At 32.8% G+C, this 21,527-nt stretch overlaps 3 protein-coding genes across 7 annotated transcripts in view; 2 read left to right on the plus strand and 1 right to left on the minus strand.

Moving 5' to 3' along the window:
- Positions 1-16,092, minus strand: part of Npc1a (Niemann-Pick type C-1a) — a 47,461-nt gene extending 31,369 nt beyond the window's left edge. Inside the window, exon 1 of the mRNA XM_065356642.1 lies at positions 15,955-16,092. Within this exon, the coding sequence (XP_065212714.1) occupies positions 15,955-15,981 (27 nt within the window). The 5' untranslated portion in view covers positions 15,982-16,092. The remainder of the gene's footprint in view (positions 1-15,954) is intronic.
- Positions 1-16,530, plus strand: part of LOC135840225 (FMRFamide receptor-like) — a 59,869-nt gene extending 43,339 nt beyond the window's left edge. For both annotated transcript variants that reach the window (XM_065356649.1, XM_065356650.1), the window contains exons 2-4: positions 13,278-13,613; positions 14,543-14,907; positions 15,675-16,530. In XM_065356649.1, the coding sequence (XP_065212721.1) occupies positions 13,278-13,613; positions 14,543-14,907; positions 15,675-16,103 (1,130 nt within the window). In that variant the 3' untranslated portion in view covers positions 16,104-16,530. The remainder of the gene's footprint in view (positions 1-13,277; positions 13,614-14,542; positions 14,908-15,674) is intronic.
- A 1,510-nt stretch (positions 16,531-18,040) lies between these two features.
- The window catches only part of Dmtn (transmembrane and coiled-coil domain 2 protein Dmtn), a 36,495-nt gene continuing 33,008 nt past the window's right edge, over positions 18,041-21,527 (plus strand). The window contains exon 1 of one of the 4 annotated variants that reach the window (XM_065356662.1): positions 18,041-18,312. The gene's annotated coding sequence lies outside the window, so the exon portion shown is untranslated. The remainder of the gene's footprint in view (positions 18,313-21,527) is intronic. The other 3 variants (XM_065356661.1, XM_065356659.1, XM_065356660.1) reach the window with 3 other exon arrangements.

A 21,527-nucleotide genomic window follows, 5' to 3' on the forward strand; every position in this document is an offset into this window, starting at 1 on the left:
GTTTTTAGGTAAAGATGGTTATGTGTGATTTTGGTACGTCCAATTCTTAGTCTTGTCAAGATAACTTCTTCAAGTCTATTCAAGTGGGAGAGGTTTTTCCAAGGATGAACTGATTTTTTATGTTGAAAGAGCTTGTTGGCTGTTTGTTGGGACCAGAAATTTTGCCAATTCATGTATCTCGTATTTTGAGTGAGAAAAGATTTGATGTCGTCTGCTGTGATGATGGTAAGGGGGGAAAGAGTAGTTGCAGATTTTGCATAAGTATCAACAGTTTCGTTTCCAGTGATTCCAATGTGGCTGGGAACATACATAAACTGAATAATAAAGTGGGAATTTTGTAGCTCAAATAGTTTTTTAAGAATATTTTGAACTATAGGGTGATCAGAAAATAGGTTTTGTATAGAAATCAATGAACTTAAGGAATCACTCTGGATCAAAAAATGTTTGTTATCTGGTTTAGAGGTAAGTATATCACAAAGGCAATGATAGATAGCAATGAGCTCAGCAGAGTGAATAGATGAACATTGAACAGTTTGGGAGTTTGAAATTGCACCATTTATAGAGTAAGTATGCATATTCAGAATGATGATTTGGTATTTTTGATCCATCTGTGAAACAGAGGTTGAATTCAGGATATTTTGATAGAAGTTCCAGACAGTTATTTTTAATTAGATACTAATGGGGAATGACTTTTCTTTGAAATTATTCAAATTGTAGTGAATTTGGGGAGGTTTAAGCAGCCATGGAGGGTAGAATATTGGTTTTTAAACGAGAGTTTTGGGGTCTATTTGAAGATTGGTTAATGTTCTAATAAAATCAGAGATAGGTCCTTCTAAATATTCAAAAAGCCAAGGGTTGGGTAGGTGAATTGAATATTGGAGTGGGTGAGAGTGATTGGTTGAAGCAGTTGTGATGAATTTATTTGTTATTAAAGTTCTTCTGAAGTCTGGGAAAAAGATTAATTTTTTGATGGCACTATAAAATATCAAAATTTCATTTAGAAAAATTAAATTATATTTTTGAATTTTATCAAGAATTTTTTTGGTATTTTTTCAGTTTTTTATCAACTTACTTATTCTTTGAAGCAAAAAAATGGTTCAATTTCGCAAAACTGTAACAACTCCAAAATATCACAATTAATGTGTTAGAAAAAACTCAAAACTTTTTTTGAAAAAAATTTCAAATTTTTTCACCTGTTTGTTCTTTTTTAGTTTTTTGTTGCCTAAAAATGCTTTAGTACATATGACATTGCAATAAAGCAGTATCAACTATCAATGTTTCGTCACATTGAATTTATTTTCTTCATATTTTTCGTTCATTTCTCATTTTTTCCTTTTTTTTCACATGAAAGTACCTACAAGAACAGAGCAAAAACTGAAAAAAATTCTCATTTTCGGGTTTTTTATCTTTGCAAAAAAAAACTGCAGGTAATTGCCTGAAAAATACAAATTTTGAACGAAGTAAAAAAAAAGTAAAGACAAAATTATGGCAAAAAACCAAAAATAACTAAAAAGAACCGAAAAAACAAAAAAAAAGTTCTGAAAAACTGTTCAGAACCAAATGAAAACCCTCAAAAGGTGAGAACAAAAACGGGAATTTGAAACAAAGAACTGAAAGATGAAGAACAAAAACTGAGAACAAAATAGGTTCTTGGGAACAGAACCGAACGAAACGCCAAAAACATTGGGCCAATTTTTAATCACTTTTTAAAAAAATAAAAAATCATTAAAAAGGTAAAAAATTTATGTGAGTGATATTAATTTTTTTCAAGGATGAATGTGCGATTCTGATATTAATTGTTCCCAAAATTTCAATTGTTAAATGATTTTTCTATGCATACTTTTAGCATTGTATTGGTTGCAATGCTGAAAACACCAAAATTTCGTCGACCAAAAGTCAGGTTTTCGATGTAAGTAGGTAGCTTAGATTGCTCAACATTTTCCTGTATCATACGAATTCTTAATCGAACTCTAGCACAGCACAAAAGCACGTCACACGCCCATACTGAAAACTTTGTCAGCAGAATTACGTCAATTTAAAGGCTCCAAATTATTTAATCGTAGGCCGAACAGTTCGACAAAAGATCATAAATCTCTGTAAACTTTTTTGTTTTCTACTATTTTTTTAACGAAATAATGCCACGTGCTCCAGATGTGATTTTGAGACATTCTGATCGTGAGTTTTTGGCTCATTTAAAAGACTAAATACTCAAGGGTGACAAATCTGAAGCCATCTCAAAAGATCCTTAAAATGGACACTATAAGCTTTAAATTATAAAACATCGAATGCAAAATCGTCTTCGAGCTTTAATTAGCGTGATTTTTGACCCTTTCTTTAACTTACACAATGCTTGCCATTGAAAAAAAAAACACACACACACATCTAAAAAACATGCGAATCAAATCCAGTAAGGGAGAAAACTCGCTTGAAAACTCGACATCACAGCTGGGTTGTTTTTTCCTTCGGATTTCAACATTAAAAGAAATTTATTCTGGAACATAAACCCGCGGCGTAAAAATTTTTCAGCTAATTTTTTACCAAATTCTCGAAACGTAATCATGTATAGGCATTCCCTTGAAAGTTGACGTACAGGAAAACGGAAGGAGGGTGTAAAATGTTTACGTTTCATTACTTCTTAATCACGAAAATGTAGGTTTTATCCCGAGTCCGTTGTATATTTTCTTCCGTAATTTTGCGCCTCTGTTAATGAATGAGATTTAGAATATTCGAGGCATTATTTTTCGAGACATTTTTTCTCGATTTACGATTACACGTACAACTGTTCGGTATATAAAAGGAAAAAAGCGTACACAGGCGCGGACGAGAAATGAAACGAATTTAGTTTACGTACAATCGAGAGAAATACGAACCGTGTGCGTTGTACTATATCGGTATCCTGCAGAATTCAAAATATTCGCCATAAGTTCAACTAGGGTGATTTTTCTTCTTTAAAAACAACACACGCAGTTTCCAAAATTATCAAGCTCGACCAAAAAAAACAAACCAAAAAAATTAACCGAAACCTCAGCATATAGTCCGAATAGAACAAAAACTTATATAAAAATAAACTAAATCCCTCGACACTTTGAAAATTATTCCTAATTTATTGCATATTGAGATGAAAAAAAAAACGCAATTTCGCATTAAGGACGAAAAATATTTCAAATTAAGGGGTTCGAAAAAACTTAATGGACCAACTCCTACATGAAATTCCAGTCGAAAAACGTGGCGTTGTTTATATCTGACTAGAAACCCGTAGGTTTTAAATGTAATTAAAATTCACAGCCATAATTGTAAGCATATTACTTGGCCGGGTCAAGTTTATAACCAGGGCCGTACTTAAAATTCAAGTTACCGCTAAGGTATGGGCTATACTAAGTACCTTTAGATGAAGAGACCATGGCTAGTCGAGCAGGCCAGATTAAATTGATTTTCAACAGTCAATTTAAACTTCATTTCTTTTGAATAAAAATAATAAATTGCAATAAAAATGACCCTAATATAGATGATTTATTAAAAGGAAAAAATTCCTTACGACCTTCGATGGTTGTTTTCGCGCGAGCATACATGTCTAAGCAGTAAAAAGGGTTGTGAGGTAGTTTGCCGGAAAATGGATCCGACGAAATTACATACGAAATTAAGATATCCACCATATACATATTTTACCCCGATGGCACACTATTTAAGGGCAGAAAAAAAATTATTTTTCACTTTACTATCTCCATATTTTGAACCGAAGTTATTTTCCATTCAAGGCGAGTTTGTCTTTAAAATTGCAAAACTTTTTCAATACAGATGTTTCATATTAGAAATTTCGCTGAAAGGCACAAACATAAATATATACTTTACAAGCTTTCATTCAACTTATACACAAGTTGGCAAAATGATAATATCAATTGATAAGATGATAACTTATTTATACAAAATCACCGTTCGGTGTGTATAAACGAAATTCAAAGTTTTCTACAAGTTACCAAAATTTCCAGTTTCAAAAGCACGATTTCCCCGAATTAAAAACGATCGACGCGATCACGTTGGGCCCAATCGCAGAATCGCGAGAAAACCCATCATCTCGACTTCGAAGATTAGAATTTATTTTTTTTAACGATCGATAATTTTCAAAAAGCATTAGACGATATGGTCTAAGTACCTATAGGTACTTTTTTTTTTCAAAAAAGGGGGAAACATTTACACCACAAACGACGTGCGATAAGAATTTAATGAAGGTTAACGTAAAATACGCGAATATCCGATGGGTGAAAATTGAGCGAGAAATATGCCAAAAACTAGAATTTGGCATCAACTCGTACAATAATCAGTTTGAACACGCTTGTTACCGTATTTTACAACAAAGAGACATGCATCATACATTTGTTTTTTCACACCGAATCGGCTTAAACGTTGTGAAAATGACAAAGTAACATTTACGATCGAATCGTAAAATATTAAATATCTTTTGAACGAATTTTACAATAAAAATTCCATTTTACGCTTACATTATTACGAATCAACCGTGAAATTTTATAATTATAATACCAGAATAGTAAAAATTCTCGAAAATTTTGATAAACATAGACTCTACGATTCCGCTTCCTACATTTATAGCATAACACAGCCGCAGACTGCATTTGTATATAGATATTAAAATATTAAATCGTCGTCGTGGTGCTTTAAATATTTCTCTTTTTTGCGTGGTTCAACGGATGGTTTTACGAGTGAACAAAGTACCTAATTCATTAATTATTGCGAAAAGCGTACACTTAACTTACTTACTCATTTGAGTCATTTGTATAGCATTATTTTCAAAATATCTAAAAAAATATGTAGAAAAAAGTTCAATCGAGTAAGTACATATAGCATTTGTGCAGCTAAAAATAGGTTCACGACTATCTCGAAGACTACCAACGTAAGTCATATCACGCGTGTATAATCATTAATGAAAACAACGCGTATGTACATCTGCATAGCTCAAATATTTCTTGTAAAAAAATAATTTATATCATTTTCATCTTCGTATTTGTTCCCTAAATATGCGAAATTCTCGTCATTTGTCGTATAAAATTTCAATCGCGAAATACTCGTAATAATAATGATGTACGCAGACGAGCAAATTTCCATTTTTACAAGTACATACAAACCAACGTAATTTGATATTTCGAGAAAATTAAGGCGAACGAAATACCAGCATTATGTGTACGAGAGTATGCTTCGTATTAAATTGATTCGATGGTCTTGATCTTAATTCAATTCTAAACGAGTGTAGGTAGAAATAAGTATTCAATTCCATTACGAATTTTGAAAAAAAAAATTGAAAAAATTCTAATTCAAGAGTCTAATATGATATTTATGTTTTTTGGCGCCTTTTCCCTTAAAACGTGTCATGAAATAGTGGGAAAATGGCATAAAGTTTTGGAAATCCCTGAAAATAATCAACTCTTTACGAAAAAAAATATCGTTGATCGGATGACGTTTCTCTCTTTCAATTTGAAATCGGCGAAAACCCGTTGAAATTCTGAGAAAATTGCAATTGCAGCACAAAAAAAATTGGGAAGTGGACTGAGAAACTATGGTAGATACAACTTACAGAGTTATCACATGAATTTCTCTAAATTTTATTTCACTTTGGCGAATTTTTCGCGAATTTTTTCACATTTTCACTGATTTATCTATTTTTTGGATTCGAACCTAACATGTCCTCTTACTATACTTAAGTTTTTGAAAAAATAAGAAAACATCCTGATTTGATGAGAATCGAAATGTAACATCGTATTTACTTGAATAATTTTCAGGCCTTTTTTCAAAATATGGGGAAGGGGTGAACAAAGGAACATTGAGAGATGATATACGAAAAAAAAGACATTATTTGCGAACACAGCATTCTTAGAAATTTAACAAATGACGCGTCACAAGTGATTTTATTTTTGGTATTTTGACCGTGTTTAAGAGCATCAGTGGAAGAAGTAAGGCTCGCGCGGAGGAGTCCGATGACCTGATATTTGAACTAAGCGCTTGGAAATCAATAACCATCAGCAATATCAGCATGTCAATTTACTTTTACCTAAGGTTTTTTTGAATTTTGACCGAAATTAGGAGCGTTTAGTGTCCTTAGAAGGTAATAAGATCCGATCACAAAAAGGATAAAAATTTGTATTCACTGTAAATTCAAGTTATTCAAACTTCAGAATCACTTATTTTGATTTTCCAATCAGTGAATCAGTGGTTCTCTTTGAAACTCTACAAACGGATTTAATTCAAGTTCAACACGTATTTGTAAAAGGTGCTCGGACACTGGATGGCAATATTTCAGATTTGGATATACAAATCATGGTATCATGCACTATGATTTAAAATTGAAGGAGCGAATTAGGTACATTTTGAAAAAGTTTGAGTTGACATTTATTTTTTACCCACAGGTGTGTGGTAAAAACATGAAAAAAAGAGCAAAATCTTCTCATTCGACTGTTTGGCTCAGGACTAACTCACAAATTGAAGAGGATAACAGTTTTCGAAATAAAAACGTGCTCATGAAATTTAGCCGCGAATACGTTGGCAAATTTCAACCATAGGAAAAAATTTATAAGTAGGTAATAACAAAATTTGTTCAATTTTCGACGCAGCTATCCATTTTTTTGGGTAATTTTTTGAATCGTGAAATTTTCTCTCAAAATCGGTTCTTACAAGGGAACTACCTGAACCGGCAGAAACGAAAATGAACGAATCAAAGCTAGATCGAAAGGGGACCACCTCAGCACCCCAAATCCAAAATTTCAAGTGCTGAAGTTGATTTCTCGATTTTTGGTGAATTTTTGAAAATTGAAAAATCCGAAAAATTATCAATTAATACCAAAAATAGAAAATATTGATGAAAAATGAAATTTTCTTGGGAAGTGGTTCAGATGGCGTCCCTAATTCATTTACGACTATCGAAATTCGTAAAATCTCAATTCCAGTCATTCTGGAGCCTCCAGCAATTTTTATCGTTGCTCCAGAAACTTGGAATTGCTGTGGGATGGCTAAAAATCAACTTCAGCACTGATAACTTTATCTGGGGCCTATGTGGGCTGCCTTTAACCATTTTTTGCGGTTTTTGCGAAAATCGGCGTCTGCCGGTTCAGATGTATATTTTTGCCCATTGACTTGTACATGCTGGAGGCTCCAGAATGGTCGAAATGGGGGTTTTACCTATTCGGAACGTCGAAAATAGGTCGGAGCTCGATTTCGGATAGTAGCATCGCAAAAGGTGGAATATTTAACATTTTCAAATTTTGCGGTTTTTTCATTGTACAAGTCAATGGGCAAAAATACGAGTACACATCTGAACCGGCAGACGCCGATTTCCGCGACAACCGCAAAAAATGGTTAAAGGCAGGCCACATAGGCCCCAAATAAAGTTATTTGTGCTGAAGTTGATTTTTAGCCGTTCCACAGCAATTCCAAGTTTCTGGAGAAATGATAAAAAATCGCTGGAGGCTCCAGAATGACTGGAACTGAGGTTTTACGAATTTCGATAGTCGTAAATGAGTTAGAGACGCCATCTCAACCCCTTCCCAAGAAAATTCCATTTTTCATCAATATTTTGTATTTTTGGTATTAATTGATAATTTTTCGGATTTTTCAATTTTCAAAAATTCACCAAAAATCGAGAAATCAACTTCAGCATTTGAAATTTTGGATTTGGGGTCCTGAGGTGGCCCCCTTTCGATCTAGCTTTGATTCGTTCATTTTCGTTTCTGCCGGTTCAGGTAGTTCCCTTGTTAGCCCCTTCAATTTGTGAGCTAGTCCTCAGCCAAAAAATCGTACGAAAAGACGTTTCTTTTTTTTATGTACTTGCTACACACACCCGTGGTCAAAAATGAATTCCAACTGATCTTTTCTTTAAAAAAAAGTAATTTTTTTTTTTTTTTTTTTTTTTTTTGGGTGTTTGTAATTACTTGATTATTACACCCGTCGTATGGGATTTAAATTGAGTTGGTAAGGTCAAGTTTTCTAATTAGATCTAAGCTGCGTTGATTTTCAAAAAATTCAGATTTTTGTATGCTTCAGGTTCTTCAAAAATATACTTTGGAGTACCGGGTGACTAAAAATTTTTGAGCACCCAGTACTTTTAGTAAAGATTTTGTGATGCAAGTTAGGTTAATTACGTAATCTGTTTCTTTTCTGGTGAATTCAGTCTCCAACCTAATTTTGCACCAAATTCGGCGACCCATATTTTTTTGGTCACCCTATACGAGCCGAATTTCCTTTTTTCCCTCCATGAGATCCAATAGGTTTCTGTTTGCTTTTGAAATTTTTCTCAATAAAAAAGAGACGATCTCGTTATCTTCCCTTCTTACTCACTTTTGTCGTCCAGACGTCTACTCCTATACAATCTCATCATTTTATTTCTTCCAATTTGAAACGTTGACCAAAATTTTAAGGTATAAACTCTTTTCCTTGCTTTCACTTAATTGTTTCCGGCACACAGAACCCAAATTTGATAATTAGATATACATAACATACAGCGCAGAATCTCCTCTCTTTATTTTTAAATGAGTTAGGTAGGTATGTATAAATTTCAACAGAAAGTCTTGAAAGTTTTTGTGTAACGATAAGTTAAGCTTTGCATGAAAAAGTTCCGCATCTGGCTTTTATAACTTTGTGTGGAATGATTTTAAATCTGCTTTCTATTGTTTTAAACGCAAGTAAACAGATTTAGTTCAAGTAATTAAGGGAATGTTCTCGGTATCTTATCAGTGGAAAATTTTAGGCTCGCGATATCTTGGACATTGGTGAAAGAATGACATGCAGAGAGAATTCATTACACAAACAACGCAATCAACATAAATAACTGACGTACTTAGAATTGTTCAATTTGAAAAATGCGTCGTTGGTGATTTTCCCTGAGTTTAGAACAATTTTGGAAATTGCACTTTCAATTTAATCCTATTTACAAGCGTGCCGTGTCTAAAAGTGGACGAAAAAAAAAACAATAATTCATAATTGCTAAACCGAAACGTTGATTTTGATTTGCTCAAAAAGCATTTCATCTCCCTCTCCTCTCCTCACAAAAGAGAAAAACACTGAATTTTGCTCATATCTGATTCATTGTTTGGTCAAAAGGAATAAAAATGAAAAGATTTCTACCAGTTGATTTTAAATGTTTGTGTAATAACGCCAGGCGCCCCCAAAACATAGCAGCACTTAATTTCGCCTCGAAACGACGCTGATTATTGTCAAGTAATGTCGCTATGACCCAACCAACCTTGTCAAATTTCCACTTTATGGTATTCGTCTACAGTCCGTGAAATGAAGAAGAAAAAAAATTGGAAAAATTCTGTCGCGTTGAATTTGAAATTCTCGTTTCGTAAAAATCGAGATTTTTTTCAACGTCTAAAAGTAATACCGTTTACCAGAAAAATGAAAGTATGAAGTGTTATACATCATTTTAGAAGTATTTTTATGAGCTTTCCGGTGATGAAGAAACATCGTTGATAACGTTCAAAGTATATACGAATTACGTTTAACGAAAGTCTATTGAAATTTACAGCATGTTCGACGTTGCTGGCGCGGTGGTTGATAATGTCGTCGGAAAATAGCAAATAATTACTTACTATTTTTGTCCGATTTTTCTCTCCGTTATTTTCTTTTAAATTTACTCATTTGTTACAATTCGCTCACTTCTGAACGAGATAACTTCAGTTTTTCGTCAATAAATTTCATTTTAGTGTATTTGTTTTTAATTCGCAACGCATCGAAGAATGCCATTAAGGGAACGCTTAAAATTCGAAAATGAAGCGACGACTGGTGAAAGTGAAATTGCGGTGACAAATATTTACAATGAGGAAAATAGAGAACATGAATTTACACATTTGATTTACACCTTCGCTACATCTAAAATTCTATTGAAAAATATTTTGCGATTTTATGCGTAGGTACTTACAATTTCAAAACAGGGGGAAAATAGCAGATAGGAAATGGTAAAATGAATAATTTAAGTGGGTGGTAAATTATATGAAACGTGTGGGTTTGTAAAACAAGAATTTTTCTACATTTTTTTTTTAGAAAAAAAAAAGAACTTTTGATAAGAAATATTTTATTTATGAGTGAGAGGGAGGAGGGAGGCAAAGAAAGTCAAGATTTGAGGAATTGACCCTTTTTCGGTAAAAATAATTTTTCGAGTCTAAATTTTTCAATTTTCAAAGAAAACTAGGAAGAATTTTTTTTCGATTTTTCCTTTTATAGTTCTTCATCTGTTCATCACACATCAAAAAATAAAAAGCAATTCAATTTTTAAACAAGATGAGATATACTTAGGGTGTGATTTAATACCACGACAAAAAAGGGCGTCAGCACGACAAGCATAGGCATTTTCACGCCAGAAAAATCTTTACCACGACTAAATTGGAAATGCCCGACAATAAAGAGCTTACCCCGGCATAAAAGGTACTCCAACGACAAAATAATGTATCAAACGACGAATTAAAAAATTCACGACATTTTATTACTTTCAACTCCTATATAAGGCAATGCACGACAAAATTTTTCCGTCAAAAACAGGCATTTCACCGACAGAAATAAACGTTTAAAAAATATTAAAACGATGATACCAAAAAAACGAGGTAGGTACGTAAAAAATTGCTGTTTATAGAAGTAATGTTTTGTGGATTTTGATGGGCGACCCCTCTCCCTCTTTTGACCTCAGGGACGAACCGAAAGGGGGCCAAGGAGAGACAGTTTGCCCCCCTTCGGTTCCGCAAAAGCAGGAAAAATTTGGGAAATTGTGAGAAATTCAAGAAAGTTACGAAAATACAAAAATTCTAACAATATTTTATTTTCCGTTTTCAAAAATTCAAATTTTTTATAATCATGTATTTAATTATCGTTCATTTTCCGACAAAATCGCCTATCTATCCTCAAAATTCTCATTTTCCCCCTAAGGTTTAGCCCTCGCTTCGCTTTGGCCAATTTGGTTCTCTTCTACTGAGTTACAATTTCACTCAAATTTTTTTGAAAGAAATCCTCAGTTGATTATTTGTCAAAATTTGTACAAAATATAATTGTAATTGAACTGATAATGTTCTGTCGTGTATGAAATTATTTTGTCGTGAATACTGCTTATCTCCTTATTAAATCGTAGTCGTTCATAAATACTTTATTGTCGGGCGTCATCTGGCGTGGAACTTCATCATTTTTCGTCGTTCATTCATCTTTTATGAACGAAAAAATGCTCGTCGTGATGACGCCCTTTTTCGTCGTGCAAAAAATATTTCCCCATATGCTTACAATAATATTGTAAATCGGTTGCTTAAGTAAACTAAAAGGTACACGTATATTTATTTGAATCAATAACTTTTCGGAATATTTTCAAGCATTTAATACTCATATTACACCGAAAACAGTGCGGAAATTATGTATTGACGACAAATGTTCACCTTAATCTCTCTTTCTGAAGTAAGGTAATGAAAAATGTCACTTCTTTGTAATTTCACAATGTTGATGAAAACAAGAAAAAAATTGTGTTTGTGGTAGGTACCAAAAAAAGGTCAAAATTGCTGCCAGTGTTACTGACAGTAAAGCAAATGAGGTATTTCGCCTTCGTTTGACGCCACTCATGAGAAAAACCTTGAACGAAATATTTCCGAATTCATGTACGTAGCCTAGTTTAAAAACTTATAGTCTTTCATTAAAACTAAAATCCGCAAGAACGCATTTTGCCTTAAATAGGTGGATATATTAGAGATTCAAACACTATGAACGAATACTTCATAAACTCGGAACTCATTTACCTACCCAATATGAAATAAAAATTAATAGGCCGGTATAATTTCGAAAAATATTTTTAAATCTTCTACTTTTGAGAACATTTTTATTGAAATGGTATTTTTACATATGAAAATCATCGGTGGAGATTTATCACTTTTATCACCCTTTATTGGTATAAGAATAAGTTAGAAAAATTACCTTTTCATTCTGTAATACATATATTCGATGGGTTAAGGTAAAAATCAGAGTCGATGATTTCTATGGGTAAAAATATCAACAGATACAGCAGGTATCGTTTGAATGAAAATTTTCTCATGAATAATTTCATCTCATTTTCCTCACACAATGTACCTAAACGGTACAAAAAAGTGACTTTTCAACTTACATTACCTTGAAAAAAGGGATGCAGGTTAAAAATACGTCACCATTCAATAAAGGAATGTTCAACATTCATGATCGACTGTGCAGGGGTAGTAAATAAAAACCATCGAGACTTTCATAATTTTTTTTTCAGCCGAGACAATAATATCTGGTATCTGACACCTCTAGCCGAACAATTTACGAAAAAAATAGCCCCTTTCTTATATATTTATTTAACACAAATTCGTTTCAACAAAGACGACCCTGCTTTTTTTCGGTGTTGAAAAAGATGGTTCACACCCGAAATCCCGAATCCGATATCCCGAATGGACGTTTCCCGAATAGGATATTTCCCGAATACTATTTTCCCGAATCCGTTTTCCCGAGGCCCAAAATCCCGAACCCAAAATCCCGAATGACCACTTTCCCGAATGTCTTTATCCCGAATTTAAAAATCCCGAATATATTAATTTTCTATGGAAAATGTGTTTACCGCGATCATCCGTAATACTTACTCGAAATGAAGGTATCACACTGTAAAATGGCAGCTACACTAATAGATACACAACATGGTAATAGATGGGTATGTCTACCACCGCTCAAAGCCAGATCAGAGTAACAATAGAATATATTGGGATTGCTGCTTACGTTAGTCCGATCAAAACAATGTAGAGCTCGATGTATCACCATACTAATTAGTACAGTTTAAAAACGTAGAAATGATCCAAATTGGCTGATTTTTTGATATGTTGTAGCCAAGACCCTTGGACTTACTATTAGTGCAATTTGGAAACATGCTGCAGTTGTATTAAAAGGACCTGAGCAATCTGTCCACATGCACCTCAGAACTTTGGCTCATAACATTGTTCTTTGAAATTTTTGTCATACTACTACATACAGTATTTTTGAATTTAAAAAATTCAATTTTTTAAAAGAAAATTTTTTCGGGATTCGGGAAACAAAGGATTCGGGATTACGGCATTCGGGAAAACGACTTCGGGATAATGGTATTCGGGAAATATTCCATTCGGGAAATGTCCATTCGGAATTTCGGATTCGGGAAAATGACCGTGAATCGAAAAAGATAACTTGAAACATCGAATTCAGCATAAATATCTACGTAAAATTGACACTATCGACGACGAAAACTGAATAATGAATTATATTTGTTTCAGCCTTATGTCATCCATCAAACGAAACTTTACCTACAAACGTCACCAGTCCAGAAATTGTTTTCCTAGAAGCGACGAGATTTTGGATTCAACGTGTTCTCACCCCAATAATAGTATTTATCGGAATCATCGGCAATCTAGTCACCATAGCAGTTCTAACCCAACGTCGCATGAAATCATCGACCAACACCTACTTGACAGCTTTAGCAGTCACCGATTTGTTATATTTGATCTGCTTTTTCTTGCTTTCCCTACAACATTATTCCGGTAGCGATGATTCAAAGTACCAGTTTTATTGGAGAATACTGCCGTTCATTTTTTGGTACATTGATGCAAGCAGTGAGTATAGAATTTTTTCTATGAAATACATTTACCTACCTACCATCGCAATATTCGCGTAGGTAATGTTGTTTTTGTTTTTTTTTAACGAATAACGACGTAAATACATATTTTCATCCGATTCCATTCGACGAACTGTAAAAATAAATAATTCTGCTTTTGAAAGACGCAGAGATTTTCAAATTTTTCAAATTACTTCGTATTCTTTGAAACTGGCGTACATTTTTCGAGATTGAAATACAAACAAAAACAAATTACTTTTCAAAAAAAAATCATCAGATTTTTCGATGAGGAAAGTATAGGTATGTATTAAATTGTCAGGCGAATCTGATAAGTAGATGTTTCGCGACAGTTGAAGTATTCTCTTTGGTTTAGTTTTTAAAAAAAAACCTCTTTAAAGCTGCAAATTGAGAAATCTTTTTCACGACGTAAGCATACCTACCTACCTGATGTAACTTCACATTATTTACATCGAATAAGCATCGTAAAAGATAATCGAAATCATTATAAACTTTTTTTTCAATGTATACTCGATGTTATTGCCAATACGAAGCATTAAAAAAAAACGTAGTAAATGACAAGTAGATAGGTTCTTTTTCCGGATGGAAACCAAAATTATTGTTAAAATAAAGCGTGTTAATACGACGACGATTGAAAAGTCGACGTAAATTTATAAATGTCATCTTTTCACGCGGATAAGAACTGAAAACTTTTAAGTGGGTACTACATTCAGATTTCAGAATCAAAAAGGCTCCTTCGATACCTACATTTTTCCATAAGTTTTTCTTAAACTAAACCATTCTTCTATTATAAACACTAAACAAATCATTCGTCGAGACCTAAATCTAAATAAACCATCTGAAATGTTAATGGCTCCGGCCCACAAGAACGTCATACAAAATATAAATAATAATGAACGTACATTTCAGGCGGCACCTCCACCTGGCTAACTGTGTCTTTCACATTAGAAAGATACATTGCAGTATGTCAACCATTACGAGGAAGAGTCCTATGCACCGAATCTAGAGCCAGGAAGGTAATAACATGCGTTACAATTTTCAATTTACTGGCCACGATTACGACGCCGTTCGAATGGAAAGTATGTCACAAGAGTGAAAAAAAACTCACGCTGGATACGACAGAATTTGGGAACAATAATACTTATAAAGTTATCTATTACTGGTTGACGGCTTTCATTTTCGTTTACATTCCTTTAGTCTTACTCTGCGTTTTGAATACGTTACTGGTGGAAGCCGTAAGAAATAGCAGAAAACAACAGAATAGTTTAACCCAAGTGAGTAAACGTACAGCATACGTACTACGTAGCTACGTACCTAGACCTACCTACATATCGTATAGATTTGCACGTATTCGAATAAAATAAACAAGCTTAAAAAGGATGCATGAAAGAACACCCTAAAGACTTTGTAGTGATTTAAAGAAAATGTAAATTTGTACAATAATAACGTTTAACGCAACGTTGCACTTCGGTAAGATTGAGAAATTTCGATGAAAAATCCAAGGATATCGCATTAAAGTGATGAAAAACTATTCTCGTTGTCTTTTCCCGTTACAAAAGATATTTTGCACAGCTGTTTCAGCATTTTGGATTCATGAATCGTATACTCGTGGCCCAAAATTTATGAAATGACCGGAAATTTACGCATACAGGAAGACTACAATGATATTAAAATTGGCGATTTTACAAACTGAGGTAAACGCCTGACTAAATTAGACCCAACGCGAGAGTAAGAATATGAACATATTACGTCATTTACGTCATCTTCGCATTCGTTTTATTTTTAAAATATCCAAAGTCTTTATAGTAAACAAATGCAATACCTACATATTTTAATTTTCTTTTACCATATTTTTTTTCCTTCGTAACACGTCGATACGTAAATTAATATTTTCGCTCAAAGCTGTCAAGTTATCGGATCATTTGACTCCGAAAAAATGTAACACAATACGTTCCATATAATCAATTTTTTAAAAAACAGGAATTAATTTTCCTAGACTGAATTAATTTTTCTTCTTCTTATTTTTCCTTTGTTATTTTAGATGAAAAGTGGAATAAGTAGCAGAGAAAAACAGGAAAATAAAATAACAATGGCTTTAGTAGCGGTTGTATTACTTTTCATCATATGCCAAATTCCAACAACCATAATGTTATTGGTATCGATATTTTACTCGCCGCCGGAAAAAAGCGCCGGATATTATTACAAACGCGGATTGAATAATATCTGTAACTTTTTAATGTGCATAAATACGGCGACGAATTTCTTATTATATTGCGCTATGAGTGATAAATACAGAAGAACACTCATCGTTACTTTCTTACCTTGTATATCGAGACACCATAGAGCATTCACTGTATCTTCTCTAGCCAGCTATCGTTCATCAATGCGAGGATCAGTGAGACAACCTCGAGTCTCGTACATAATTCCAGAAAAAGAAAATACCTTGCGGCCGCCCTCCGTCCGATACTGAAATGAGGCGACGACCTGCGAAACAGATCTCTAAAATTAGAATGTTGAATAAATTTTCACCTGAAGTATATGGTGCCTAAACTACCTACTCGTATACAGCGATACCTACGCTACTTTTTTTTTCTTATTTTGGTTAATAAGTATGTGTTTGATGTGTTTATATTTAAAAATGCGATTGTATTAAAGAAAACCCCTGTGAAAATTTATTACGAAAACATTAAAATTAGAAATACATTCCAATACGAACTAGTCAAGTAGAATTTTGAATAACTCTCGAGGATTTGTCATGTTAATATCAAGTTAAATGTAAATTTTACGTGGGAGATTTTACATGTTAAGCTTTTATTTTTATATGTGTTTAATTACTGATGTAAGTTTGAAAAAATTATTTTTCTCAATAAAATAAAAATTATGTGTGATATTCTAAATCGATGGTTGTTAGAAAAATAATTCCAACTATCGTCTTGAAAAATTACCCCAAAAAGAAGAGATCAACCCTTGTGAAGAAGAGAAAGAATCAGAATTACAGATCCTACGTACATCAATCCAGATCCAAAAGTAGCGAAAAGATGGAGTAAAATACACAATTTAAATAAAATGGAAAAAATTTATTCAACCAGGTAAAAAAAATAACAAAGAAAAAAAAATGAAAGTTATTACACTTACACATGTTACAAACATCTTTAAATGACAAGAAATCGACTTAATACAGCCTAAAATATAAAAGTATGATAAAACTGTTGAAAATAAGCTAACTCATAAATTTTCTTGATTTTTCTCAAAATGAAAAAAAAGGAATATTATTCAAAAACATGAGTATTTACAGATGAAACCGAAAAGTACAATTTTTGGATGGTTGTTTTCAACAGTTCTAAAATAAGGTTATAATAGAGAAGAATTGAAAGTACCTTTAAAATAGCTGACCATCTTCGCTTCAGGTATTCTCCAGACATTTCAGTTTCTCAAACAATGAATTTTGGAATCGATCCGTATAACTTTTGCTAATTGCTGATAACATGGCGTACGGTGTTTCATACCATTTAACATCTTCGTTGTTTTCTGTATCGTATTCGGAACCAACAACACCAAACCCAGAAACGCATAATTTTATACAAAATTTCTCATTTTCGTACGTTTTCAAATTCAGAATTGCCATGGAATCTGCATCAGGTTGACGACTCGAAACAAATACTTCTTCGACGAATGGCCCTATATCATTTATTACAGCTTTGGCTTCTTCTAGCCATTTTATATCGTTCATTATCGTTGATTTATTCGCTGAAACAAAAAAAAAGATTCAGTTTATCTGCCGCAAGAAAATGAGAACAGTGATGCTGATAAGGAAGCAGATTTCTAACTACGAATCGACATGAATCTATAGCCTATAGTGAATGGATACTTGTGCGTAGTGTTATAATCTACTTACTGTTCGTCGCAAGTCTGGGAAAAGCAATAAATTCAAATTTAAACTGCAAATAATATCGCAATTTGAAGATTTTCTTCCACTTTTGAAAAACTTTTTTAAAAAAGAAAAAAAAAGTAAAAGGGAAATTCATTGTTTGTTGGCTTTTGAGATCATTCACTGATGGCATTACTGTATTCCTTTCTTCAAATTCAAAATTTTTTTTTTCAATTTTTTTTTAAATATTTGAAATTGAATAAAATTCAATGAAAACGTTCTGTAGATTTAGTTTTCTTTCTTTCCTTTTTAATTTAATTAGTTTCTGAAAAATATTTTCCTTGTTTAAATTTTTTTGAAGAATTTCATTACTTTGCGAATTCAAAAAAAACGAAAGTACACTTTATGGTGTGGGTTTTTCAATGAAATACGAAGCATTTTTCGGAATGTCGTTACTTTTGTATGTGCCGAATTTGAGAAGGGGCAAATGCGAACTGTATTTTCGCTTACACTGATATGTCCAGTGCTCTGATAAATCAAAATCGTCATTCGTACTTAGTTTTTTTAAAATCGTTTTTTTGTTGTTAAGTGTTGATGAGTTTGTTTTGTTATTATTTGTGTAAATAAAATAATAATTCATAATCATTCGGTTCGTTGTTCGTATTTTTAATTCCAGTTTATCATTATTAGAATTTCGTTACTAATAATCTGCGAGAGTGTTGGTGATACATGTTTATAAATTTGATTACACTCATTCCTTTGATGTCCATTCACCTGAGAACTCAGAAACTTGCAATCGTCTCAATTTATGGTGAGTTTGTATTCCAATTCCTTATCAAATACATATAATTTCTATACGTACAATATATCTGATTGATTTCATTCGCTCACTGATATCCGATTTACGAAAAATGAGGATCAGATTTCCTGATTTGTCTGTGATCTGAGTAAAGTTCAATCTTATCATTGTCATTGCTTCCTTTCCTATACTAATCCTTTCACTCAAAAAATGTGTAACCCTCACCTTTTCAAATTCTATCATCATCTTTCACCTCAATCAGTCATATGTTTGAAATCGACTGGGTGCCGATAAACGAATTCGTTTTTTATTCAGCTGTCCAAGTTATCGGCACAGTGCATATGTATCTACCTACCTACCTACTCGTATATTCACAATTTTACATTTATATGATACGAGCCTTATTCGATCAAATATTTGTGAAAATGGGAATGATGACCGCTTCTAAAATACATTACCTATACGTTGAAATTCTCATTTATGATATAAAGCAAAAAATTGAAAGAGACTGGCCTACAGTCGTACTATGTACTTAGAATAAGCTGTGGTCAAGAACGGTCACTGTTCGTGATTTATTTTCAAGCTAGTATTCAAACATCTTACATGTTTCGGAATACTTCCTACAACTCTAAATTAATTTCAAGACATTTACATATTATTTTTTCATGTGAAATTACTACGTCATCAAATCGAGTGCTTTCTTGTTGTCCACTCTTGAAAAATCAATTGATTTGAAGTATCTATATTCTACACTACTACTATGGTTCACTTCCGAAATTAGCCGCATCCTTTTGCACGACTAATTTTTATTTTTTGAGAAGTAATGGCGAATTGCTGGCCTTACATTATACGACCGTGATAACAAAGCTGTTCACCTTGTTAATTACGCCGTCAACTTTGCAACCATTTTAATTAAATTTTCGCGTAATTTTTCTCCACTTTTAACTTTCGTCTAAATTCCTAAAATTTAATTCTTATCTTCCTGAACTTTTCTCTCGAAATGTTACATATTATTATATCGATAAAAAATAGCGAACGGTTAAGTAACCGCCGACATGGTAAGAAAAGGAACACGCATCTCCAATCATCATTATCATGATGTCCTTCATTTTTTATACATTTTCTCATCGGTGTGAAAAAATACCTCATTTAGATCTCGCTACGTATATGAGAAATAATTGAACCGGTTTAATGTGTTTGGGTATCAAAGTATGTATTAGTTTCCCTTGCACAGAAGAAAGTTTCATTTGGCAGCGTTGAACTTCATTTTTTTTCTCAAGATTAGAATAATATTTCATTTTTACCAAGTCTGAATTTATTGTACTATTTCGTGTAAAGCGCCATCGTTTTGTGTTCATTATTCCAGAGCTTGTATGTTGTTTACCTGATAGAAGAATTGAAATGGTTCATCTTGTATAGAAGGTTGCACCTTTCCTTTTGAATGACTGTACGATGACTCATCGTTCAGTTTATTGAATAAATCGCGTTCTATATAATAGATAAACCCTTCAGCAGCTTGTAAAAAAAAAGTAACAAAACAGAACAACTGTACCTCCAATCTATAGTTTTCATTAGTGCAGATTTTCTTTTCATTGCTCTTTTTTTGTTTCCTTGTTATTAGAAGTCGTACAAATACATATGTACATACCTCACTTTTGATTTATCTACTTTCAACTAATTCGTTTGGAACAGTACGACTAACTAATTAATTGAAATTCGATGTTAGAAATGTTCAACTTAATTATACAATGGTTTACTTTTATGTGCTGTTCGAATAGCTCAATTGAAATGAAAATTTATGAGAAAAATGTATCATTTCGAAACGTTTTTGGGAGTGGGGTTTTTCGATTCAATTATGAAAATACTGTAGATTTACAAATATGTAATCTGGCGGATTAATTACTTGATATTTTAGTTTTCATAAAATCTCGTGATTTTTAATTGAATTTAATGTCGGAAATTAACTGCCTCTTTATTGTAATTTTGCGATAATTACGTTACATAAATTTCAATGATTATATTACTTACTAGAAATTTTTTTTTGTTCAAGAAAATATCCCTGCATGTCTGGTAAAATTTGGTGTTGAATTTTCCTGCAATATTGTATAATTTTTTATCACGTTTTATACGAATATGATGTATTGTTGATACTGTATGATATCATTACTACTTTGAAAATAGAGACAAAATGTTGTTCAAAAAAAAAAAAATCGAAAGCGCATGTTTATGAATACCGGTACACGTTTAGCACGTGTTGTCGCGTACATGTATATACAGGGTGTCTAGTGAAGTGAATGTCAAGCTGTAAGATTTGATTTGGATATACGAGATGAATAATTGCGATGAAGTTCTAGGAATCTGTTCCTACATCAGATTCTGGTGAAGCTACGAAAGTAAATGTTTGCTTTCTTTGAAAACAGAAGATATTTTTGTACTTGAGAGGTATATATTTAGGTACCTCAAGTTGAAACTGAATAATGAATGCTACCTATAAACATGCACCTTTCAAGTTTGTATGCACAAAAACATGTATATGATGCATAATATCATTGTGGAAATTATCACGTTCGTGTCACCGGGATAAGTGTTCAAAATCAATTCAAAATACGAGTAAGTACAAAAATTCCAAATTACCGCAACGAATTATTTTTTGTGCGTGTCTTGTGATAGGTTTACCGTACAATTTGTGGGTATTGTATAATAGGGAGCAGAAAAAGGACCTAACGCAATAACTGAAACTTGTCTGTGTATTGTTAAGTGATGAAAATGAAGTACATACTGTAACGTTATACATTCACTTATAGCTAGATGAATCATCGGCATTGGAAGTGAAAAAAAAATTGGATAGAGGAGGTGGGAAGAAAAGAAGACGAAAGGCATAAAACTGTGTACAGTTCATACGCGATACATTACATTTATACTCGTATAGTACACAGACATACTATACATTACATACATATGCACAATAATACAAATAGTTGACATATTTTCAACTACACGAGTATACGTAATATTATGTGCGAGGAACTTGGAGCTTATTATTGTACGATTTAATGTTTGGCTATTGTAGTATCGTCTGTTTTGTTGATATTGTTCGGTCACATGGTTTCTTTTACTTTGCAAATCGGGAGAGAAATTCATCTGCACGATTTTCGGCTCATGTTTCAATGGCATTGTATACTGCAGTTGACAATGATTACATTTTTTTTCGTTATATTGAGCTACAT

Source organism: Planococcus citri, chromosome 3 (assembly GCF_950023065.1).
Source record: "Planococcus citri chromosome 3, ihPlaCitr1.1, whole genome shotgun sequence".
NCBI lineage: Eukaryota > Metazoa > Arthropoda > Insecta > Hemiptera > Pseudococcidae > Planococcus > Planococcus citri.